The sequence below is a fragment of the Nelusetta ayraudi genome, unplaced genomic scaffold, assembly GCF_046127955.1.
Source record: "Nelusetta ayraudi isolate G7.1 ecotype Tasmania unplaced genomic scaffold, CSIRO-AGI_Nayr_v1 ptg000016l, whole genome shotgun sequence".
NCBI lineage: Eukaryota > Metazoa > Chordata > Actinopteri > Tetraodontiformes > Monacanthidae > Nelusetta > Nelusetta ayraudi.
In genome coordinates, this window is record NW_027466066.1 from 5,389,234 (window position 1) to 5,408,449 (window position 19,216).

At 47.6% G+C, this 19,216-nt stretch overlaps 1 protein-coding gene across 1 annotated transcript; it reads left to right on the forward strand.

Moving 5' to 3' along the window:
• The first annotated feature begins 910 nt into the window (after nt 1–910).
• srebf1 (sterol regulatory element binding transcription factor 1) lies at nt 911–18,704 on the forward strand. Its single transcript, XM_076024130.1, has 19 exons — nt 911–1,305; nt 3,478–4,071; nt 5,364–5,539; nt 5,640–5,777; nt 6,688–6,906; nt 7,018–7,132; nt 7,487–7,644; nt 8,139–8,382; nt 8,935–9,119; nt 9,960–10,221; nt 11,049–11,215; nt 11,378–11,546; nt 11,675–11,783; nt 11,976–12,085; nt 12,653–12,785; nt 13,294–13,459; nt 15,015–15,233; nt 15,953–16,064; nt 17,257–18,704. The coding sequence occupies exons 1-19, from the start codon at nt 1,200–1,202 to the stop codon at nt 17,475–17,477; spliced, it is 3,603 nt and encodes a 1,200-aa protein (XP_075880245.1). The 5' UTR covers nt 911–1,199; the 3' UTR covers nt 17,478–18,704.
• The last annotated feature ends 512 nt before the right edge of the window (nt 18,705–19,216 follow it).

Sequence of the window (19,216 nt, forward strand, 5' to 3'; positions counted from 1 at the left end):
AGCAATACAAACAACAACCTTGCAGTGCTGCTTCAGGTCACTGCCCCATTTCCCCACATGCTCCTGCGTGCCTACCTCGCCTTTGTTTATGAGAGAACATGCTCGCATTTTAGTTTTATGCGGCAATGGTCCATGTAAAAATATCCCTGAGGCTCTATCAATTTATTTTTTGTCAGTCTGTTTACTTTTTGAATAGTTTAGTTTAAAGTTTGGCTTATTGTATACCAGTGCAGCAAATGATAAACATTTATATTAATTTGATAAAAATGTTAGTTCACTGTCGACATTCGCAATCTTTATTTTTACAGGTTATTTTACTAGCAACCACTACCCCTTTTTCTGTGATAGAAACACATGATGTAATCTCTAGCACCAATGATGTGACGTCAGATCACCCCACTCGGTCCCTGAGGCTCCCATTGGACAATTTCTCTGGTTCTACAGGAGGAGCCACGACTGCGAGTCAAACAAGCTTGTTTTTTAATAGCGCACGCCTGCTCGGCTGTCATTGGCTGCTCATGGCAAGCCCACGATAAACACATCCACGCTGTTTTCCACTAGATGCACTTCACAAGAGTGGCGTACTATTTACACGTATTTTAATTACCAGGATTAGTACAACGGGTGTTGCAGTGTATGTAAAACATTGATGATTAAATATGTATACGACAGAAAATATAGTACGTTTTGATGTTACTCATTAAATGCTAAAGTCATAACTTCGTTGTATTCTCTAAATGTCACAGGTGCCATCAATGCTATTTTAATGGAGGAAAACAACATTCATTTGTTTCCCATGCTCTAATCTAAAAAAAAAAAAAAAAAAAAAAAAATCATAACAACCTCGGCAAACAGGAACGTGGGTTCCCGTTCGCTGACTGTGATTGGCCGCAGCTCCGGTCAATCACAAAGGAGTGGGCGTACTTTGTTCGTCCTTTGCGGCAAGCATGGTTGTTCTCCTGAACGAGCCCCTGTGTTTGCAGGGTTTGACAAGTTTACCCGGACTATCATGGGGACAGGAGTGAAACGCTAGTTGACATATCGATCCGAAGTTGCAGAATACTTGGTGCTTGTTGCAGGCGCACTCCTAATCTCCGTACTCTGGCAAATGTAGGGACCTGAAACTTTTCAGATTTCTGTCCCCTCTCAGCAATTTTTGGAAGCGTTTTTACATTGGAAATCCTGATACAAGAGGAAAGATGAATAGTTTGTCGTTTGACGACCCTTCGTTGGATGGTCTGGATCCAACACTGTCGCTTCACGACCAAAGCGACATCGACACAGCCCTGCTAAGCGACATTGACGGTAAGAAAACCAACCATTGACTTGTGGCTAACCTGTCACGTTTATTGTGGCGAGCGAAGCCCTCTGCGATCACTACAATGTGCTAACTTTACCGCCGCACGTGATCTGTGTGCCGCTATTAGTAACGCAACAGATTGGCATGCCCGGCTTCTAAGTTCTCTCGCTGCTATACGTTCTATTAATGAAAGCGGAGTGGAAACAATTCCATTTTGTCAGACAGACGAAATTTCATCATCCATCATTAGCCCCGGGTAGCTAACGCTAGCCACCGAGACGGTATTTCGTTCTTCTAAAGTGAAAAGTCTACACCCATCGTTTACATTGACAGACTCTGCATATTAAACTAGACCCGGTTTTTCAACCCTCGTGTGTTCTGTGGCCAACTTTTCAGTTTCATGTTAGCTATGGGCTAAGCTAGGTGAAGCTAACGTGCTGAATGTAAACTGTCGTGAGTAGGCCCCGCCCCCGTCCGCCTGAGACCCGGGTTACTGTCGTTCATTCCTCCCTTCGACGAGTTCAGTGCCGCAGTTAACCCAAAACCAACACCTACTAATAATTTCACAAATAACTCAACTATATATATGCTTATATGTAGTGAATCTACAGCACATCGCTTGTTGGCCATTGGGCTGTTTGTTGTGTTTTTAAATTAAACGAGTTTGTCAATAATAGACCACATTTCCGTTTCCATTAAATTAATTCTGCATATGTAAAAAAAAAAACAAAAAAAAAACGTGGCGCATATCAACTAAAGGTTTTAAATTATAAGTTTACAAAATATTTAATGCAATATAACATTGCGTTAGAATTTAACGTAAATATCAATCTGTTTAGGCATACGTTGAATGAACGATTGCCTCATTTTTGGGGCGTTTTTAGGCGTTTAACGAATGCTTGTCGTTTAAACCTTACGCCTTGTACCCTGGCCAGTAAATAAACCCGTCCCACAGCGGTGCTTTCTGGCAACCCTAAATGTGACCGGCAGTAACCCTCGGTGATGCTGCTCGGTGGTAACCTCGCACGTAGCCATACACAGACGAGCTCCTCGCTCTCCTGTCTTGGGCCGTTCGGCACTGCGAGTCTGAGAGACGCGCTCTGATTGGTCAAGAGCGATCACCTCATACAAAACACAGACTCTCAAATCCAGTCTTATGCCTTTCGCCGCAAAAACAAAGGGCCAGCGTGCCCGTTTGTTTACGGAGTATTTTGTGTCGGCATCGTCAAGATGTAGGGAAAGAGTTTGAGATTATTTGGCTGTTTTAGTTGAGGCAAAAGAAAAGCCAGCTGAGAACCCAAATATATAGTTTTCACATCTGTTTGGACCTTGCTGTTAAATACTTTAACGCTTGGTCTGTTAAAAGACAAAACAAAGACGGATATCTTTTACACATTTAATGATGTTCACTGAAGACCCTTTAAAAAAAAAAAAACAGTTTTAAATCAAGCTGCTGTTAATCTGTCATTTGTGAGATCACAATTAGTCTCATGACTGGAAGCATGCTTCTCACGACACACTCTGCTGCTAATCTTTTGGCTTGCACGAAAAGACAAATATTATAATTTCACAGTTTGACGAATAGTGAATAAAGATAGTTCATCTTATGTTGTCATCTGGAATCTTGTGGTTTGTCCCGTTTGCCGAAGTTCTGTGTATGTATGTGTGTGTGTGTGGGGTTACCCTTTACTGTGAACATCAGTGTATTTTTACTACATATATATATATATATATATATATATATATATATATATATATATATATACGTATATATATATATATATATACGTATATATATATATATATATATATATATATATATATATATATATATATATATATACGTATATACATATATATGTATATATATATTTTTTCTTCTGCTGTCCTGTCAAATAAAACTAGGATAACGTGGGAAACGTAGGGTTATAACCAACTGTGTACAGACCACCGTGTCAAGTTTTAATTGCTTAATGTAGATTTCTTCAAGATTCAAAGCGTTTATTGTCGTGTGCACAGTGAAGAAAGAAGTTTCCCGATGCAATGAAATTCTTCATTTGCGGTCCACAGAATGCCGGAGAGGGGACTACGTATAGGAAAGAAAATTAAAAAATAAAAGATCTACACTGTATTGTTCTGTGTTGGTAATTTTGGTCGTCGTTTCTCTCCGGCCTCAGACATGCTGCAGCTCATCACCAACCAGGATATGGAGTTCGGGGGACTGTTTGATAACCCTCCGTACTCGGGGCTCACACCCAGTCAGGGGCTCACACCCAGTCAGGCACTCACACCCAGTCAGGAGCTCACCGCTTTGGCCCAGCCCATCGCCTCAGCGGCCCCCCCGAAACCCAAGGCGACGCCTCCGTCCGCCTCCTCCATCGTGAGCAGCACCCCCCACCTGGACGCTCTCCTGGGCCCTCCGATCACCCGCAGCTCCTCCACCCCGGACAAGACCTTCCAGTCGGCCACTTTCCAGCAGTCGCCTCTCGCCCAGGTGTCTGGCCCCACGCCGAGGCAGCAGCCAGCCTCCGCCCAGCAGGCGATGATGGAGCAGCCTCAGCCCAGCCTCAGCCCGTCCCCTCCGGCCCAGGCACAGACGCCGAGTCACGGCTCACCGGGACCGAACTTGTCTTTTCCCGCCACCCCGCAGCCCCTGTTCACCTCGCCGGCACCCCAGAGTCCACCTCAGGCCCAGCTGCAAACACAGATTCAGACCCAGCCTCAGCCCATTCAGGCCCGGGCCACCCACAGCAACCAGAACAGCTTCACAGGTGAGCGCGTTCTCACAGTGGGTTTGTTCCAGTGTGGCCGAGCCGGTGCGGCATGGGATAGCATGCTTTCCTTTAAGTCCTTTAAACTGAACTCTTGGTTCGTGCGACAGGTTCTTTAGAGTTGCATGTGTGTAAATGAATTGAGCAAACTCCTTTTTTACCACTTCCAGTTTATCTCAGTTTTTGCAGAACTATTTGGAAAAGTAGACTTTGTTGAATCTTGTTTTTGATTCTCTGAATGTCATTAGTATTTGAAAATGAAAGAAAAAATGTAACTGTAGGGTACTTGGCAGTGCTGTGTCACTGCCACTGTGTGGCAAGGGAGCTGTTCTCCCTTGTGCAGTGAGTTGTAGGAATTCAGTTGAACTGTCACTTTAAGGTAGATTAAAATATGGTTTAAAACGTCTAACGTTGAAAATAAGGCTTTTTCCACATCTTCAAATTTGCCAAGCCCAACCCCCCAAGTTGTTAAGCCTCAGCTGGTCACATATTCACGTCCTAATCTAATAGACTGTGCTCAGCATTGCGCAGACAATTCAGCGCTTTGTCCGGGCGATTGTCTATGTCCGCCTTCACTATCGTGCTTTATTAATGTAACACGCGCGGTCGCCACGTCTGTCAACACCCTTGACCACTGATTGTTGCGGTCACTCTTCTCTGAGACAGTAGCTACAGTCTGGTTGTCCTGACTATCTCCCCTGCCGACCTGATAAGGGACGGTGAAGCCGGCTAGGCTGTCGGTGCTCGCTGGGAGATAACTGTTAACCTTGTAGCCTACAAACCTATTGACAGCGGCTCACTGTTTCGCAGGTGGCAAATCTTGCATGTATTATTATCTATATCTATATATATCTATATATATTTATATATAGATATATATATATATATATTGTTTTTTTTAATAAACATCAAAAGTTAATGACTTCTCGAGGTTGGAGTTGGTGAAAGACTTGCTGCGCTCACTCAGACGCTACCTAAAAGCAGGTGGGATTTGCAGCCTTCGGAAACACGTTGTTAGTGAAACACGTTTTTCTGCCTGGGCTTAGAAGAAGTCAGTTCCTGGGTCAATATTAGCATCTTCTAATTTTTGTTTTTGGTTGCTCAGCCCGACTGAGGACTCACGGAAGACTGTTGACACATAAATGGAATATTGCCCCCCCACACCCCCACACCCCCACACCCCCCAGTTCCATTAATTATCATGACAAAATGGAACAAAAAGGCTGGAGGCACATTTGTAAAATGAGAAAACGACGCCCTTTTTAAACCCTTGCCGTCCGGCCGTCTTTCAGTTGGCAGTCCAGGCAGCGTGAGCCCTCCCGTCGCCAGCTTGTCTTCGTCACCTCCCAGCGTTCAGCCCATGACCATTCAGGCTCCCATCCCGGGCCTGACCACCACGTCTCATCTCCTGGCCACGACGACGAGCACCGCGCCACAGAACATCACGTCCCACATTCAGCAACTACCGGTACGTGCGCGCACCCGTCCTGAAAAGTGGAACCAGCAAATCTCTTTTGGTGGCCAAAACGATGATGTCCAGGGCTGAACCAGTGCGCGTCTCCTCCCAGGTGTTGCTGCAGCCCCAGTTCATCAAGGCCGAGTCTGTGCTGCTGACCACGCTGAAGCACGACCCCTGCATGGTCACCACTGTGACCTCTCCCACGACCCTGGCGACCACCACCCCAGTACAGAGCACCTCTCTGCAGGTGAGCCCCTCGCCCGCGACGAACACCGGGTTCACTCAACGTGACCCCATGCACCCATACCTGGAACAGGTAATAAGGAAGTGAAAGAAAGGCTTTATGGTTGTTGTAAAAGTGTGAACCAATCAGGTGCGTATGACATCGTACGATCAGCGAAGGAAGATGAGACAAATGACACAGAAGATTTAAAGCTACAGTTTTCTAAAGCACTTTTAGTGATGCTCAGGATGTTATTCAGCTGGAGTTGTTCTTCTTGGTTTGGACCAGTGGTTCTCAAACTTCCTCTGTCACGCCCCACCTTGGAGGAAGAAAATTTCTCTTCCTCCGAGAAGCCCCAAATTTAACATGGCTGTGTCTTGAGGGATCCCGATAAGGGATAAGGGGTCCCATGTCTCTAGGACAAAGTTGACTTTTGACCCCATAGACTTGCACGGCATTAGGGTTAGCGATAAGGCTGGAATTAGGGTTAGGGGGCACTTTGAGAAACACTGGTTTAGACTTTGCTGGGTTAAGATTTGAAAAGTGAGCGTGAGGTAGTTGAAGTTGGCTGATGCTCACTTCCTGGAGAAATTCAGTAAAACTAGGTTGCATTTCATAGCCTGAACTCCTCATCAGTAGAACAGGAAATAAACAATTTCACTTCTATTGTTGAGCGTGCACGTGATGCACAAGCACTCTCTTTTTTTTAAATGGCAACGCAAAGAGAATACGTCTGTCTGCTTGGACTACAAAACCACTGGCGGATGCTTTATTCACATCTTCTTTTTTTTTTTTTTTAACCGTACATGGAAAAAAGAGGATCAGATTTCAATTTGACTTCCTCTTCTTCGCCCCTACCTGCACGCTCGTGTCGCCCATGCCACGTTGAAATTGGCTCACCGCTTTGCTTGATATGCGTGTTGCCCCCTCGCAGGCCTTCATGGGAGGAGGAACCATCCTGACCACGGTGCCCGTTATGCTGGACGCCGACAAGATCCCCATCAACCGCATCACCATCAGCGGCAAGCCGGTCAGCCTGCCGCCCAAGGGCGAGAAGCGCACGGCCCACAACGCCATCGAGAAGCGCTACCGCTCCTCCATCAACGACAAAATCATCGAGCTCAAGGACCTGGTGGCCGGCACCGAGGCCAAGGTGTGAAGAGAGACTCGGCTTAGCGACGGTTAGCTGGCGCTGACGTAAAGAGGAGGAGGCCCGTTTATATCATCGTGTGCTGTGTTTTTTTTTTCCCTCTCCAACGACCAGCTCAACAAGTCGGCGGTGCTCAAGAAAGCCATCGACTACATCCGCTACCTGCAGCAGACCAACCAGAAGCTCAAGCAGGAGAACATTGCTCTGAAGATGTCAGCCCAGAAGAACAGTGAGTGGCTCAAGCTCAACCCTTTGATCATGTTTAAACCCAACTGTTCATAAGATGCAAAAATCTTGTTTTTTTTCCTTTTTTACCCCACAAATATTTTATTTGTAGTTTTTTACTGCCTTATTTTCTGTTTAATTAACGTAATTGTCCATCTTTATTGCACTGTACTGTTGCTGTAATTATGCAAATTTCCCCACAGTGGGATTACTGAAGGCGTTCTGTTCTATTCTATGTTTGAAATAGCTGAAAAGTATCTGAAGATGACACAAGAGGCCTTTATTTTATTATTTCTTATTTTGAACCGCGTCTCTAATTGGATGGCCTGTCCTTCTCTTCTCTCCTCTCTCCTCTCAGAGTCTCTGAAGGACCTGGTCTCCATGGAGGTGGACCCGCCGGCTGACGTGAAGAACGAGCTGCCCACGCCGCCGGCCTCTGACGTGGGCTCCCCCACCTCTTTCTCGCACTGTGGCAGTGACTCAGAGCCCGACAGTCCGTTCGCCGAGGACTCCAAGGTAGGCAGGCAGTCGACCTCCCCGGACGCCTCAACCTGCACAAACATTGAATTAACAAACGGACAAATTAGGGATACTAACAATTAATCAATTATCGATTAATTGTCGATTAAAATTGTATTCAATTCAATTCAATTCGTCACAATGAATTGAACATTTTTTACACGGGTAGTTAATATCATTATAACAGTGTAATTCACCTGTGATGGTCATAGTAAGGCTGTTTTTACTGTTCTCTAATGTAAAAATGGGTCACATTAGACCCTCAACATTATTTAATGGTTCAATAATGTGTTCCTTACACATTTTTAATTGGGAAATTTAGGTTCTCAGGAAAAATCGGCGCTTATCAATTACTGGTTAATTGATTGATAAGGTCAATCAACTAACGATGAATGAATTAATTGATAATTTGCATCCCTAAAAGAAATCAATGCAAGCCGTGGTTCTCACCTGAGCCTCTGCTCTCTGTCTCCCTCTTTCCGCTCCGGCAGCCCACCATGGGCGCGTTGAACGACCCCGCTGGAGCAGGAGGAGGAGGAGGAGGAGGAGGCGGCAGCGGCATGCTGGATCGCTCCCGCATGGCCTTGTGCGCCTTCACCTTCCTCTTCCTCTCTCTCAACCCCCTGGCGGCGCTGCTCTGCTCGTCTGGCAGCAGCGAGGCCGGCGGCGCGGCGGCGGCAGCAGCGGCCTCCAGCCATCACGCAGGGAGGAGCGTCCTGGGCCTGGAGATCGCAGGTACAACCTCCCCGTGTTTCTGTGTGTCACTGTCAGACAGTGCGAGTAACTTTTGTGTGACCTGTAAATTTGGTGGTGATTTTTTTTTTTGGGGGGGGGGGGGGATTATTAAATATATTGTGTTGCTGATCTGTTTGCAAATCCGGCAGAAGAGGGAAAATACACAATTTGGAAAATGGCTGAAGAGCTTTAGACAAATGCTGAGAAAACGATGCTGATGGGTTCCCCATACCAGCTGGTGTGTCCCAAACGTTCCGCGGTCTCAGCGACTAAAGACATAAAATAGAGTGACTAACCTTTATCTGGATATTATTCTGCCAAGTTGTACATTTGCCTGGACGGAAACTTGTACTGTTTCCACTTTGTAACCTTGACTTCCTCTACTTTTGACTCACTGCGTTATAACGCAGCCAGTGAAACATCATACATTCATTTGCATTTTGCGTTCATTTGCATTTCTGTCTTCCTGTATTCACCGCCGACCCACGGCGACTGCTTTGAGAATTGACTGCGTGTTGACTGTGTGACTGAAGTCCAGCCGTGTGCTTGCAGCCGACTCGTGGGGCTGGATGGACTGGATGCTGCCCACCATCCTGGTGTGGCTGCTGAACGGCGTCCTGGTGTCAGGGGTCCTCATCCGCCTGCTGGTGTACGGCGAACCTGTGACCCGACCGCATTCTGGCTCCTCCGTCCTGTTCTGGAGGCACCGCAAGCAGGCTGACCTGGACCTGGCCAGAGTAAGCTTGGTCTTATACATAAGAGCTGTAGCTATAAGCATGATAATTAGAAGAAGAATGGCCCATATGTGCCGTATTTCACAGATTATAAATTGCACTTTTTTTTTCATATCATGTGTGACTGACTCAAAATATATAATTTCACATGTTCTGCAATGTTAATTCACACTGGCCAACATTACCTAGAGCAGCGAGGGGAGGCGCTCTAGACTTGTGACGACTACCAGTATGCGCTGCTCCTGCAGCACTGAAAATGAATTTAAACATGAGCTTAAAGACAACCGAGAAAGACTCAACACGAAAATCCTATTCTGCAGATTACGAGCAGCGGGTAGTAAAATATGCAGCCAAAACTAATCGAGCAGCAGAAGCAAAGTTTGGAGTGAGTGAGTGAGAAACTTGTGAGGGACTAGCAAAAAGCCGAGGTTAACTCTTACTGCAATGACGAAGACAAAGACAGCTAATCGCAGGCTTAAGGCTAACATAAGCCAGAGTTGGAGGAACGAGTTCAGAGACGGCTGCTTGCACAACGTGCTGTCTGGAGAGGCTCGTCAACTGAGCAGTTACGTTATGTTGACAAACTAGACACCTATTCAGCCTGTTGTTCATTATTCTGTTGTTATTATGTTTGATGTCTACAGTTTGTATTTACAGTGTGGAAAGTAGTAAAGATAGAGAAGAAACAGGAGTGTCTCAACTTGTGACTGACAGTGTATATAAATATATATATATATTTAAATCAAATTATTTCCTCCTCCGCACATTTCACTGTTATGAAAGAATTCGCGCACCCCCTCAGCCTCACTGGCTCACTTGACTCTCCTCGCCCCCCCCCCCCAGGGAGATTTCGCCCAGGCCAGTCAGAACCTCTGGACGTGTCTGAAGGCTCTGGGTCGCCCGCTGCCCACCTCCCAGCTGGACCTGGCCTGCGCCGCCCTCTGGTCCCTGCTGCGCTTCTGCCTGCAGCGCCTGTGGGTGGGCCGCTGGCTGGCCGCCCGAGCCGGAGGCCTGCGCTCGGACCGCCCCCTGCAGGAGGACGCGTGCAAGAGCAACCGCGACGCCGCCCTGGTTTACCACCGCTTGCATCAGCTCCACATGACAGGTGGGCCGCTGGGGGGGAAAAAATGACCCGCTGCTCGATGGAAGCGGCGCGGTAGATGAAACGCCGCCGGGTCCCCGTATTGAAGTGACACTCTTGGCTGATTGAGGAACAACGGGGGTGTTTTTTTTTCTTATTATTGTTCCTCTTTAATTTGCCTCTAATTTACAGTTTTGACTCGAATTTCAGTCAGTCAGGCAGCTCCTTTATTGCCATTGCTGTGCACAGCAAAAAATGAAATTGGAAGGAGGATGACAATATTTTACTAACTAGGGATGTTAACAATTAATCGATTAATTATCGATTAAGAATTAAATCGATTAAATTCAACAAAATTAGTTGCAATTAATAAAAAAAAAAAAATTTCGACAGTTTTTTTTTGTTTTGTTTTGTCTAATGTAAAAATAGGTCACATTGGACCCTCAACATTATTAATGGTTAAGTAATGTGTTCCTTACACATTTTTCATTGTGAAATTCTGGTTCTCTGGAAAAATTGCCGCTTGTCAATAAACCGTTAATCAATCGATGAGGTCAATCAACCAACGATTAAGGAATTAATCGATAATTTGCGCCCCCTAGTGCTAACAGATATGGCTGCATTTCAGTATTGAAAGCACAGACTGGTGTTGGGCAGAAAATGTTTTATTGAGGGCTGTTTTTTCAGTGCTCTGTAGCGTCTGCCAGAGGTCACATGATGACCTGGCTGACAGGTCCAAAAATTCCCACAAATTTAAAAAATGATGCTGCCCTTCTTTACCATTCTCTGTATTTTAGCACATTTACCAAGAAGTGCTCATGGCGTTCCCTGCTCTCTTGGTGCGTCTCCAGGTAAACTGAACGGAAGCCACCTGTCAGCCGTGCACATGGCCCTGAGCGCGGTGAACCTGGCAGAGTGCGCCGGCTCCTGTCTGCCTGTAGCCTCCCTGGCTGAGGTCTACGTCTCCGCAGCCCTGCGGGTCAAAGCCAGCCTGCCAAGGATCCTTCACTTTACCTCCGTCAGTACCTCAAGTTTGGATTTTTTTTCTCTATTCTGTGCATTTTATTTTATGTATATCTCCCCTGCCCCCAGCCAGCCAGCCAGCCAGCCAGCCAGCCAGCCTTGGTCTTGTGTGTAATATTTGACTTTGTCCGTCTTTGTCTTGTGTTGTCCTCTACAGCGGGTGTTCCTGAGCAGCGCCCGCCAGGCCTGCCTGTCGGCCAGCGGCAGCGTCCCTCCAGCCATGCAGTGGCTCTGCCACCCACTGGGTCACCGCTTCTTCGTGGACGGAGACTGGGCCATCCGCAACACTCCCAAGGAGAGCATCTACAGCCAGGCGGGCAACACCGGTCAGTGGCTCCCTCCCCTCCAGTCTGGCCAGTAGCCGATTGCTTTTTTTTTCTCCCATGTCTGCCACCTCGCACATTCAGATTGGCCTGGTTCTTGCATGTTAATGAGCTGGTCGCTCCTCCTGCAGTGGATCCTCTGGCTCAGGTGACTCAGGCCTTCAGGGAGCACCTCCTGGAGAAGGCTCTGTACTGTGTGGCGCAGCCCTCCGGGGAGAAGAACACCAGCCAGGGAGACGGGTGAGAGCGCACAGCTGCTTCTGAAATAAATTCCCGTTGGAATCATTCCGTTGAAACAATTTAGTCGCAATAACATAAATTTAAATACATTAAAAATATATTTTTTTTTTGATAGAAGAGTTTTAGTTATTTCACTAATGTCACATTAGTGTGGCTACTAATGAGCAGCGTGTGTTTGGATGTGTTTTGCAGCGAGTACGCCGACGCCCTCGAGTATCTCCAGCTCCTGATCAGCGCGTCGGACGCCGCCGGCGCCACCTCCCAGTCCTTTGCTATTGGCTCCAACATGGCGACCGTCACCGGTGAGTTCCTGCTAGCAGCTGGTTGTCAGACCCCCCCCCCCCCCAACCACCTCCACTCCAACCTCCACTCCCACTCCAGGCGTTATTGCCTCTGCTTTACGCTCCCTGAATTTTAAGTGCGCTTGAAACATAAAAAGTAACATTTTGGAGTTAATTTCTGCGTCGGCGGGTTCGTTCCCAACCTCTCGCCGCCTCCCTTTGTGCTCACTGATCTGAGCAAACACAGGGTGCTGCTGCGGCTGTCTTCAGCTGTGTCAAAATCAGCCATCACCTTGCCATGGTGTGTGTGCACGTGTTGTCAAATCAAGTTGTTTCGTCTTCCTTCTTGCTGATTGGACAACCAGGCTATTGGCTATTTTTCATCTTATTCTTATTTTTGTGAAAGTGTTGGCGTAATAAGCTGTGGCTTCAGCCTCAACCATTTTTAGTCATCCAATATGGTTATTTAGTATGACTATTTCAATGTTTTTTTTTCTTTGCATTTACTTTGAAATTTGAACAATGACGCCACAAAGTTGACTAAACTAAACTACTTAAACCCCCCCCCCCCCCCCCCCCCCCCCCCAGGCTGCGACCCTCACTCCAAGTGGTGGTCGTCTGTTGCCGTGGTGATCATCAACTGGCTCCAGGGAGACGACGCGGCGGCCGAGCGGCTGTATCCCACCGTGGAGCATCTGCCCCGCACCCTGCAGAGCTCCGAGTGAGTGGCGCCCACCAGGGCTTTAACTCGGCGTCACAAACCCGTCCGCCCACGTCGACGTATTTTTTTTTTTTTTTTCACGCTGTCTGAACCCGTGTCCTTCTTCCTCCACCGCCTCCTCCTCCTCTTCCTCATCCTCTTCCTCCTCTTTCTCCTCTTCCTCATCCTCTTCCTCCTCTTTCTCCTCCTCTTATTCCTCCTCCTCTTCCTCCTCCTCCTCCTCCTTCTCTTCCCCCTCTTCTTCTTCCTCTTCCTCCTCTTCCTCCTCCTTCTCTTCCCCCTCTTCTTCTTCCTCCACCTCCTCCTCCTTCTCTTCCCCCTCTTCTTCTTCCTCCACCTCCTCCTCCTCTTCCTCCATCTCCTCCACTTCCTCCTCCTCCTTTGCCTCTTCCTCTTTTTCTTCCTCATCCTCTTCCTCCTCTTTCTCCTCCTTCTCTTATTCTTCCTCCTCTTCCTCCTCCTCCTCCTCCTCCCCTTCCTCCTCCACCTCCTCCTCTCTCGCTGTCAGGAGTCTCCTGCCCAAGGCGTGTCTCAACATATTCAGGGCAGTGCGAGCTCTGCTGTCCAAGCCGGAGAACTGCCAGTTGAGTCTGAGCCACAGTGACAAGGCCAGCGCCCTGCTTCGAGACAGCCTCAACCTAGGGCCGCACTGCCACAGCTCCAGCCTCGACAAGGTACAGAGACACACGCACGCTCGGATAGCACCTTAACACCTGGGTTTTTGTTTTTCTTGCGGGAGAAAATCTTTGAGATCCGCTCAGAAGCAGCAGCCCACCGGTAGCCGGTGGTCAGTCGTGCAGCAGGTGGTGATTCATCAGCCCAGAGAGAGCCTGCGACTTGCAGCCAGAGCTGTGGTGCATTGTAGTTGCATTGCATGTGTGTCTCAGCGGAGTGCAATGCACCTGCAGTGCATTACAGAGCTGTGCCGCTGACGTCATGCAGGCGGCCGGGCGACCGCTCGAGCGCAGCCGAGAGGAGAGAGCGCGGGAGTAGTCAGCGGGAGTCGTCGTTTCTTCTTCGACGTATCGAGTTTCTTCCCGGGCTAAATTCACTCCTCTGTCCTAAGCTTTTCAGGAAACTCCCAGAAATGAGTGAACGTCTCTGCTTCTTGTGCTCGTTCCACTTGTCAGAATGTTATAAAAGACGATAAAACATGCATAAAATACAGTTTATTTGGCACCAACAGGCAGGAAATGACCCCTTTGTGATGTCACAAAGGGCATGAGATATCTCATACCCTGTCTCCCTGCTGCCACAAGCATGTGGAAGGCGTCACATTTAGAAAAAAAAAAAAAATCATAAATTGTGTGATTCTGCTCCAGTGGACTCTGATTAAATTGAACCTTTTAACTCGGCCTGACTCATTTCCAGCGTGCAGGCCAGCGGAGCCTCAGCCGCTAGCTGCGTTTCCATTAGCCCTGGAATTGCGCAAAACCTAAATATCGCAATAAAAAACTGGTGATGGAAACCTAAACTTGAAAAAAAATCATCTCAAATATCGCTAAAAGGTTTCAACGGTATCATGAGGTGTTTTTTTTTTTTTTTAGACGCATTGCTATGGAGGTATATCGCAAAAGTGTCATGGAAACACTTAATGCAGTGATTCTCAAACTTTCTCTGTCACGCCCCGCCTTGGAGGAAGAAAATTTTTCATGCTAGAAGCCCCAAATTTGACGTGGCTGTGTCTTGAGGGATCCTGATGAAACTGCAAGTGGTCCCATGTCTCTAGGACAAAGTTGATTTTTGACCCCATAGACTTGCATTAGCGATAAGACTGGAATTAGGGTTAGGGTTAGGGTTAGCTGGAATTAGGGTTAGTGTTTCGGGGTTCCTCATGGGCTAGAAGCCCCAAATTTGACGTGGCTGTGTCTTGAGGGATCTCGATGAACCTGCAAGTTGTTCCATGTCTCTCGGACAAAGTTGACTTTTGACCCCATGGACTTGCATGGCATTAGGGCAGTGGTTCTCAAACTTTCTCTTGTCACGCCCCACCTTGGAAGAAGAAAAATTTTCAACGTTTTTCTTAGCTACAACCTACTGAACACTTTTGTTAATTGTTCCGCCGTGGACAAAGTTCCGAGGTGAAAACATTAGTTCTCCCCCCCCCCCCCAGACGTGACTCTGTGCCCCCCAGTGTTTGAGAAACACTGGCTTAATGGAAACGCAGCTACCGACAGACTTTCCTTCTCAGTCGTAATCTTCCTCATCCTCATCCACCTCTTCTTCCAGGTCATCCAGCTGCTCCTCTGCGACCTCCTGCTGGTGATGAGGACGAACGTGTGGCGTCTCCAGCAGCAGGCGGCGGCGGCGGCTCCTCCCGTGGGGGCGGGGTCGGCGGCGGGTGGCGGCGGCATCCAGCAGGCGTCGCCGCTGGAGCTGCAGGGCTTCCAGCAGGACCTCAGCTCGCTGCGCAAGCTGGCGCACAGCTTCCGGCCGGCCGTGCGCCGAGTAAGTGTCTCACCGCAAGTTCTGCTTTTCGAAAAAAAAAAACAAACTCTGTGCCGATTCTCTTGTTTATCCCGCCTTCAGTTGGTCTCCTCCGGGGGGGTCGTTCACACAGCTTGTTCACATTACGGTGCGGCGCAGTGACCCCGAGCTCGGCCGGCTTTTTGCGCAAAAACTTTCCCCATTTTTCCATCACAAATTTCTCTCTCACGCGCGAACTCTTAACGCGAGCCCATATGCGTCCGCGGCAGGGGTTCCCGCGCCAGCAGGCCGGCCCGGACGGGCTCGTCACGCCGCCGCTTTGCCGCGCACCCGAGCGCGTGCACGTGCGCCGAAACCACAATCCTCAGCCTTTTTCGCGCGTTACGCAACGGCCGGCGCAAGGTCACAGCGCGGATCCGGAGTTTGCCGGCAGTGCGGGCTGCAGATCCCCTGTGCAAGTTGCAGGGGAGGCGTCGGCACGTACACACACACGGCACACACACACACACACACACACACACACGCACACGCACACGCACACACCAGCCAGCCAGCCAACCAACCGAGGCAAGTGTTTAGCGGTGCACAGCGATGGAAAGCCGTGTGACTCATCCACACTCCCCCTCCCTCTCTCTCTCTCTCTCTCTCTCTCTCTCTCTCTCTCTCTCTCTCTCTCTCTCTCTCTCTCTCTCTCTCTCTCTCTCCTCCTCCTCCTCCCCCTCCCTTCCTTTACTCCCCAGTTGTTCCTGCACGAAGCCACCGCCAGGCTGATGGCGGGCGCCAGTCCCACCCGCACGCACCAGCTCCTGGACCGCTCGCTGCGACGCCGAGCGACGCCTGGAGCCAAGACAGGTGCGTCCGCTGATGCAATCGCGAGCCTCTGCCGGCCAACATCCGTCAGCGGCTCTTTTGTCTCTTGCTTTCTCTCTGCTGCCTGCGGTATTAAAAAAAAAAAAAAAAAAACTCCTCAGGGGGCTCGCGGCTTGTCCGCACCGAACAAACGGCGGCATCTAAAAAAAAAAAAAATGAATGGTGCAGCTTTTCTTTTCTGAAAACGGTATCTGTTCAGAGTGACTCTTTGTAAATAGGGTGGAGCTTTAGAAAAACAGGTTACATCTGGAGGCTTGAAGTATTTCAAAGGACCAGTTGTTAAGTTTCAGTCAGATCCAGTGACAAGCACACACTGCAAAAAAAATAAAAATAATAATAATTATCATTATTATTATTATCATCATCATCATCATCATCATCCCTGTAGCAGCTGTGGTAAAATCCTGAACATGCACAATCTGGGCCACTGCAGAAACTGCTGCTGCAATATGGCCGCATCATCACCAGTGGACCTGCCCGATTGACAGCGCAACTGTTCTTAGTGACGTTTACTCGACTTAAAAAGGGAAAAAAACAAAGGGGAAATGCAGTGAATGAGTGTGATGCCCCTGGATTAGAGATGTTAACAATTAATCGATTATCGATTTTTGTCGACTAGGAAATTAATCAATTACATTGAATTAGTCTCAATTAATTGAACATTTTTTACACAGGTAGTTAATATCATTATAACAGTGTAGTGGCAGGAAAGAGCAGTTCATCTGTAGATACTGTGACCCTACCCTGGATCCCTGGAAAGGTTCTGTATTGGACACAGTGAGCTACTTGAAGGCATCGATTGCATCACCTTTTGTTTTTTTTTTGTTTTTTTTTGTTTGTCAAGTAATTTTGCCAGCTTTGGATGCTGTTATTTTCTAAGTTTGAAATGCGGATGCGCTTCTTTCAACAAAGTTTAAAGTGGAGAAATTAGCTACGCTGCTGCTGCTGCTGCTGCTGCTGCTGCTGTTGCAGTCGGCGGCTCGGTCCGCCACTTCTCATCCGTCGGCCCAGTCTTCGCCGCGGTCCAATCAGCCTGATTGGGCCTTGTCATGGCCGACGACGTTATCGAGCTCGCTCCGAAAAAAAAAAAAAAAAAAAGGGGATAAGAAAAGCTCCTAAAATCAATGCCCCCTTTCTGTCTGCCCCCCCCCCCCACCCCTTTCCTTCCCCGCAGAGGAGTGCGAGATGCGACCGGGCCAGCGCGAGCAGGCGGAGGCCGTCATGCTGGCCTGCCGCTACCTGCCGCCCTCCTTCCTGTCGGCCCCCGGCCAGCGGGTGGGCATGCTGGCCGACGCCGCCCGCACCCTGGAGAAGCTGGGAGACAAGAGGACCCTGCACGACTGCCAGCAGATGATCATCAAGCTGGGCAGCGGCACCACCGTCACCAACAGCTAGAGGCGGAGGGAGGAGGAGGAGGAGGAGGAAGGAGGAAGGACTGAGTGACGTGCACAGACACTGTACATAGACACACTGACGAATGCAAGAAGAAGAAGAAGAGACGGGAGGGGAGGGGGAGAAAATACGCCCACCCGAGCAAACAGTAAGTACATTTGGCTTGCAGCTTACCATCGGTTAAAAAAAAAACAAAAAACAAAAAAACGGTTTCATCGCCGACGGTCCCTCCCCCCTTGCGGTCTGGCCCCGCCCAGCCGTTCACTGACCCCGCCCACCCACGTCAGGAAGCACTTGTGAGGCTCACAGCCCTCTTGTGGCAGATCACTTTCAAAATGTGCCACATTTCTCAGATTTCATGGAGTTCAATCCCCTCCCCCCACCCCCATCTGTCAACCCCCGCCCCCCCCAAGCCGCTGCCCCCTCGGCACGAGCTGCGAGCCTCGATCTGCACTAGCCCCGCAAGGCCCATTTTAATGAGAGTAATAATGATCACGATAATAATAATGATAATATGGCTTTATGACTTTATTTTCATCAGCTTTTTTTTTTTTTGTTAAGTTTTGCTGTAAACATATTTTGACAAGTATTTATAATCTTGAAGAACTTTGATTAAGCAGTATTTTGCGGAAACAGAGTGATGATACTTTTATTTCTTATTTGCCTGTTTTCATTTTCTGTCTTCTTCTTCTTCTTCTTCTGGCTTTTTGAGCAGGCAGGTTAGATAGGTGCCATACTGTAGCTCAGTGGTGATAAAAGCGGTAACTCAGGATGGAGGGCTCGTTAGCATCTCGTTAGCGTCACATGATCTGACTCCTGCCCTGATGTTTCGAACCCTGGCGCCACCGAACGTCCGTCTCTTTAATCAATGAAGAAACATTCGTAACGATTGACAATAATAGTTTCCAGAGGGCCGACAGAGAATCTGCTATTTCTTCTCTTTCTTATCTGCTCCAAAATCCAGCTGCTTTTCTTTCTTTTCTCTCTCACTCTCGATAGTTTCATGTTTTAGTGTCTCTTTATAGTTCTGTAATAACCTTTTGCAAAAAAAAGGAATGTTTTTTCTTTTTTAAACTCTAATGTGAAAGACGAATGGACTGTGGATCGAAAAGAACGATGCCCAAAAAAATGCCTGGAGGTATTATTTATGTCTGTTAAACTGATATCTATTCTTCTGTTCTCTTGTCCCATTCAGTTATAATGTAAATATTAAAACTTTTGTAAAGAAGACTCGCGTGTTTCCTGTGATGCTTCAGTTCACAAGACAGATTTTGAATAAGTAGAAATGAAGTAGCATTTTTAGCATGTTTCAGTTTTTGTAATTAAAAAAAACTAAACTTAAAACTAAAAAACATTAAGAACTATTTGATATGTAATTGTAGAAATTATTAAAAAGAAAAATTGCAAATTGAAAAACGAAAAACAATTAACAAGCACTATAATAAAAACCAGGTACAAGCATGTTCACTGACGAGCGAGACAGATTTTTTTGCTGGAAAACGAAGCGCGATATGGGACCTGAATACTTTTAAAAATTTTCACATTTTTGTGCCGACTTATTCGGTGTTTGCTCAGTAACGACAAAAAGAGCAGACGTTGGTCGTAGCAGCATTGAAAGGTGCTGGTATATTTCACATTGGCGTTACAAAAACATCTCAAACAAAGTGATGCTGTGTCATCGAATCCAAACAAAGAAGACATGTAAATTCAAAATAATAGTAATATTAAATGGCATGCTCCAA

Coding starts and splice junctions, on each gene's coding strand:
- srebf1 (XM_076024130.1), top strand. CDS start 1,200: ATGAATAGTTTGTCGTTTGACGACCCTTCGTTGGATGGTCTGGATCCA. Junction 1,306..3,477: donor CCTGCTAAGCGACATTGACG/GTAAGAAAACCA, acceptor CTCCGGCCTCAG/ACATGCTGCAGCTCATCACC. Junction 7,645..8,138: donor CGTTCGCCGAGGACTCCAAG/GTAGGCAGGCAG, acceptor CCGCTCCGGCAG/CCCACCATGGGCGCGTTGAA.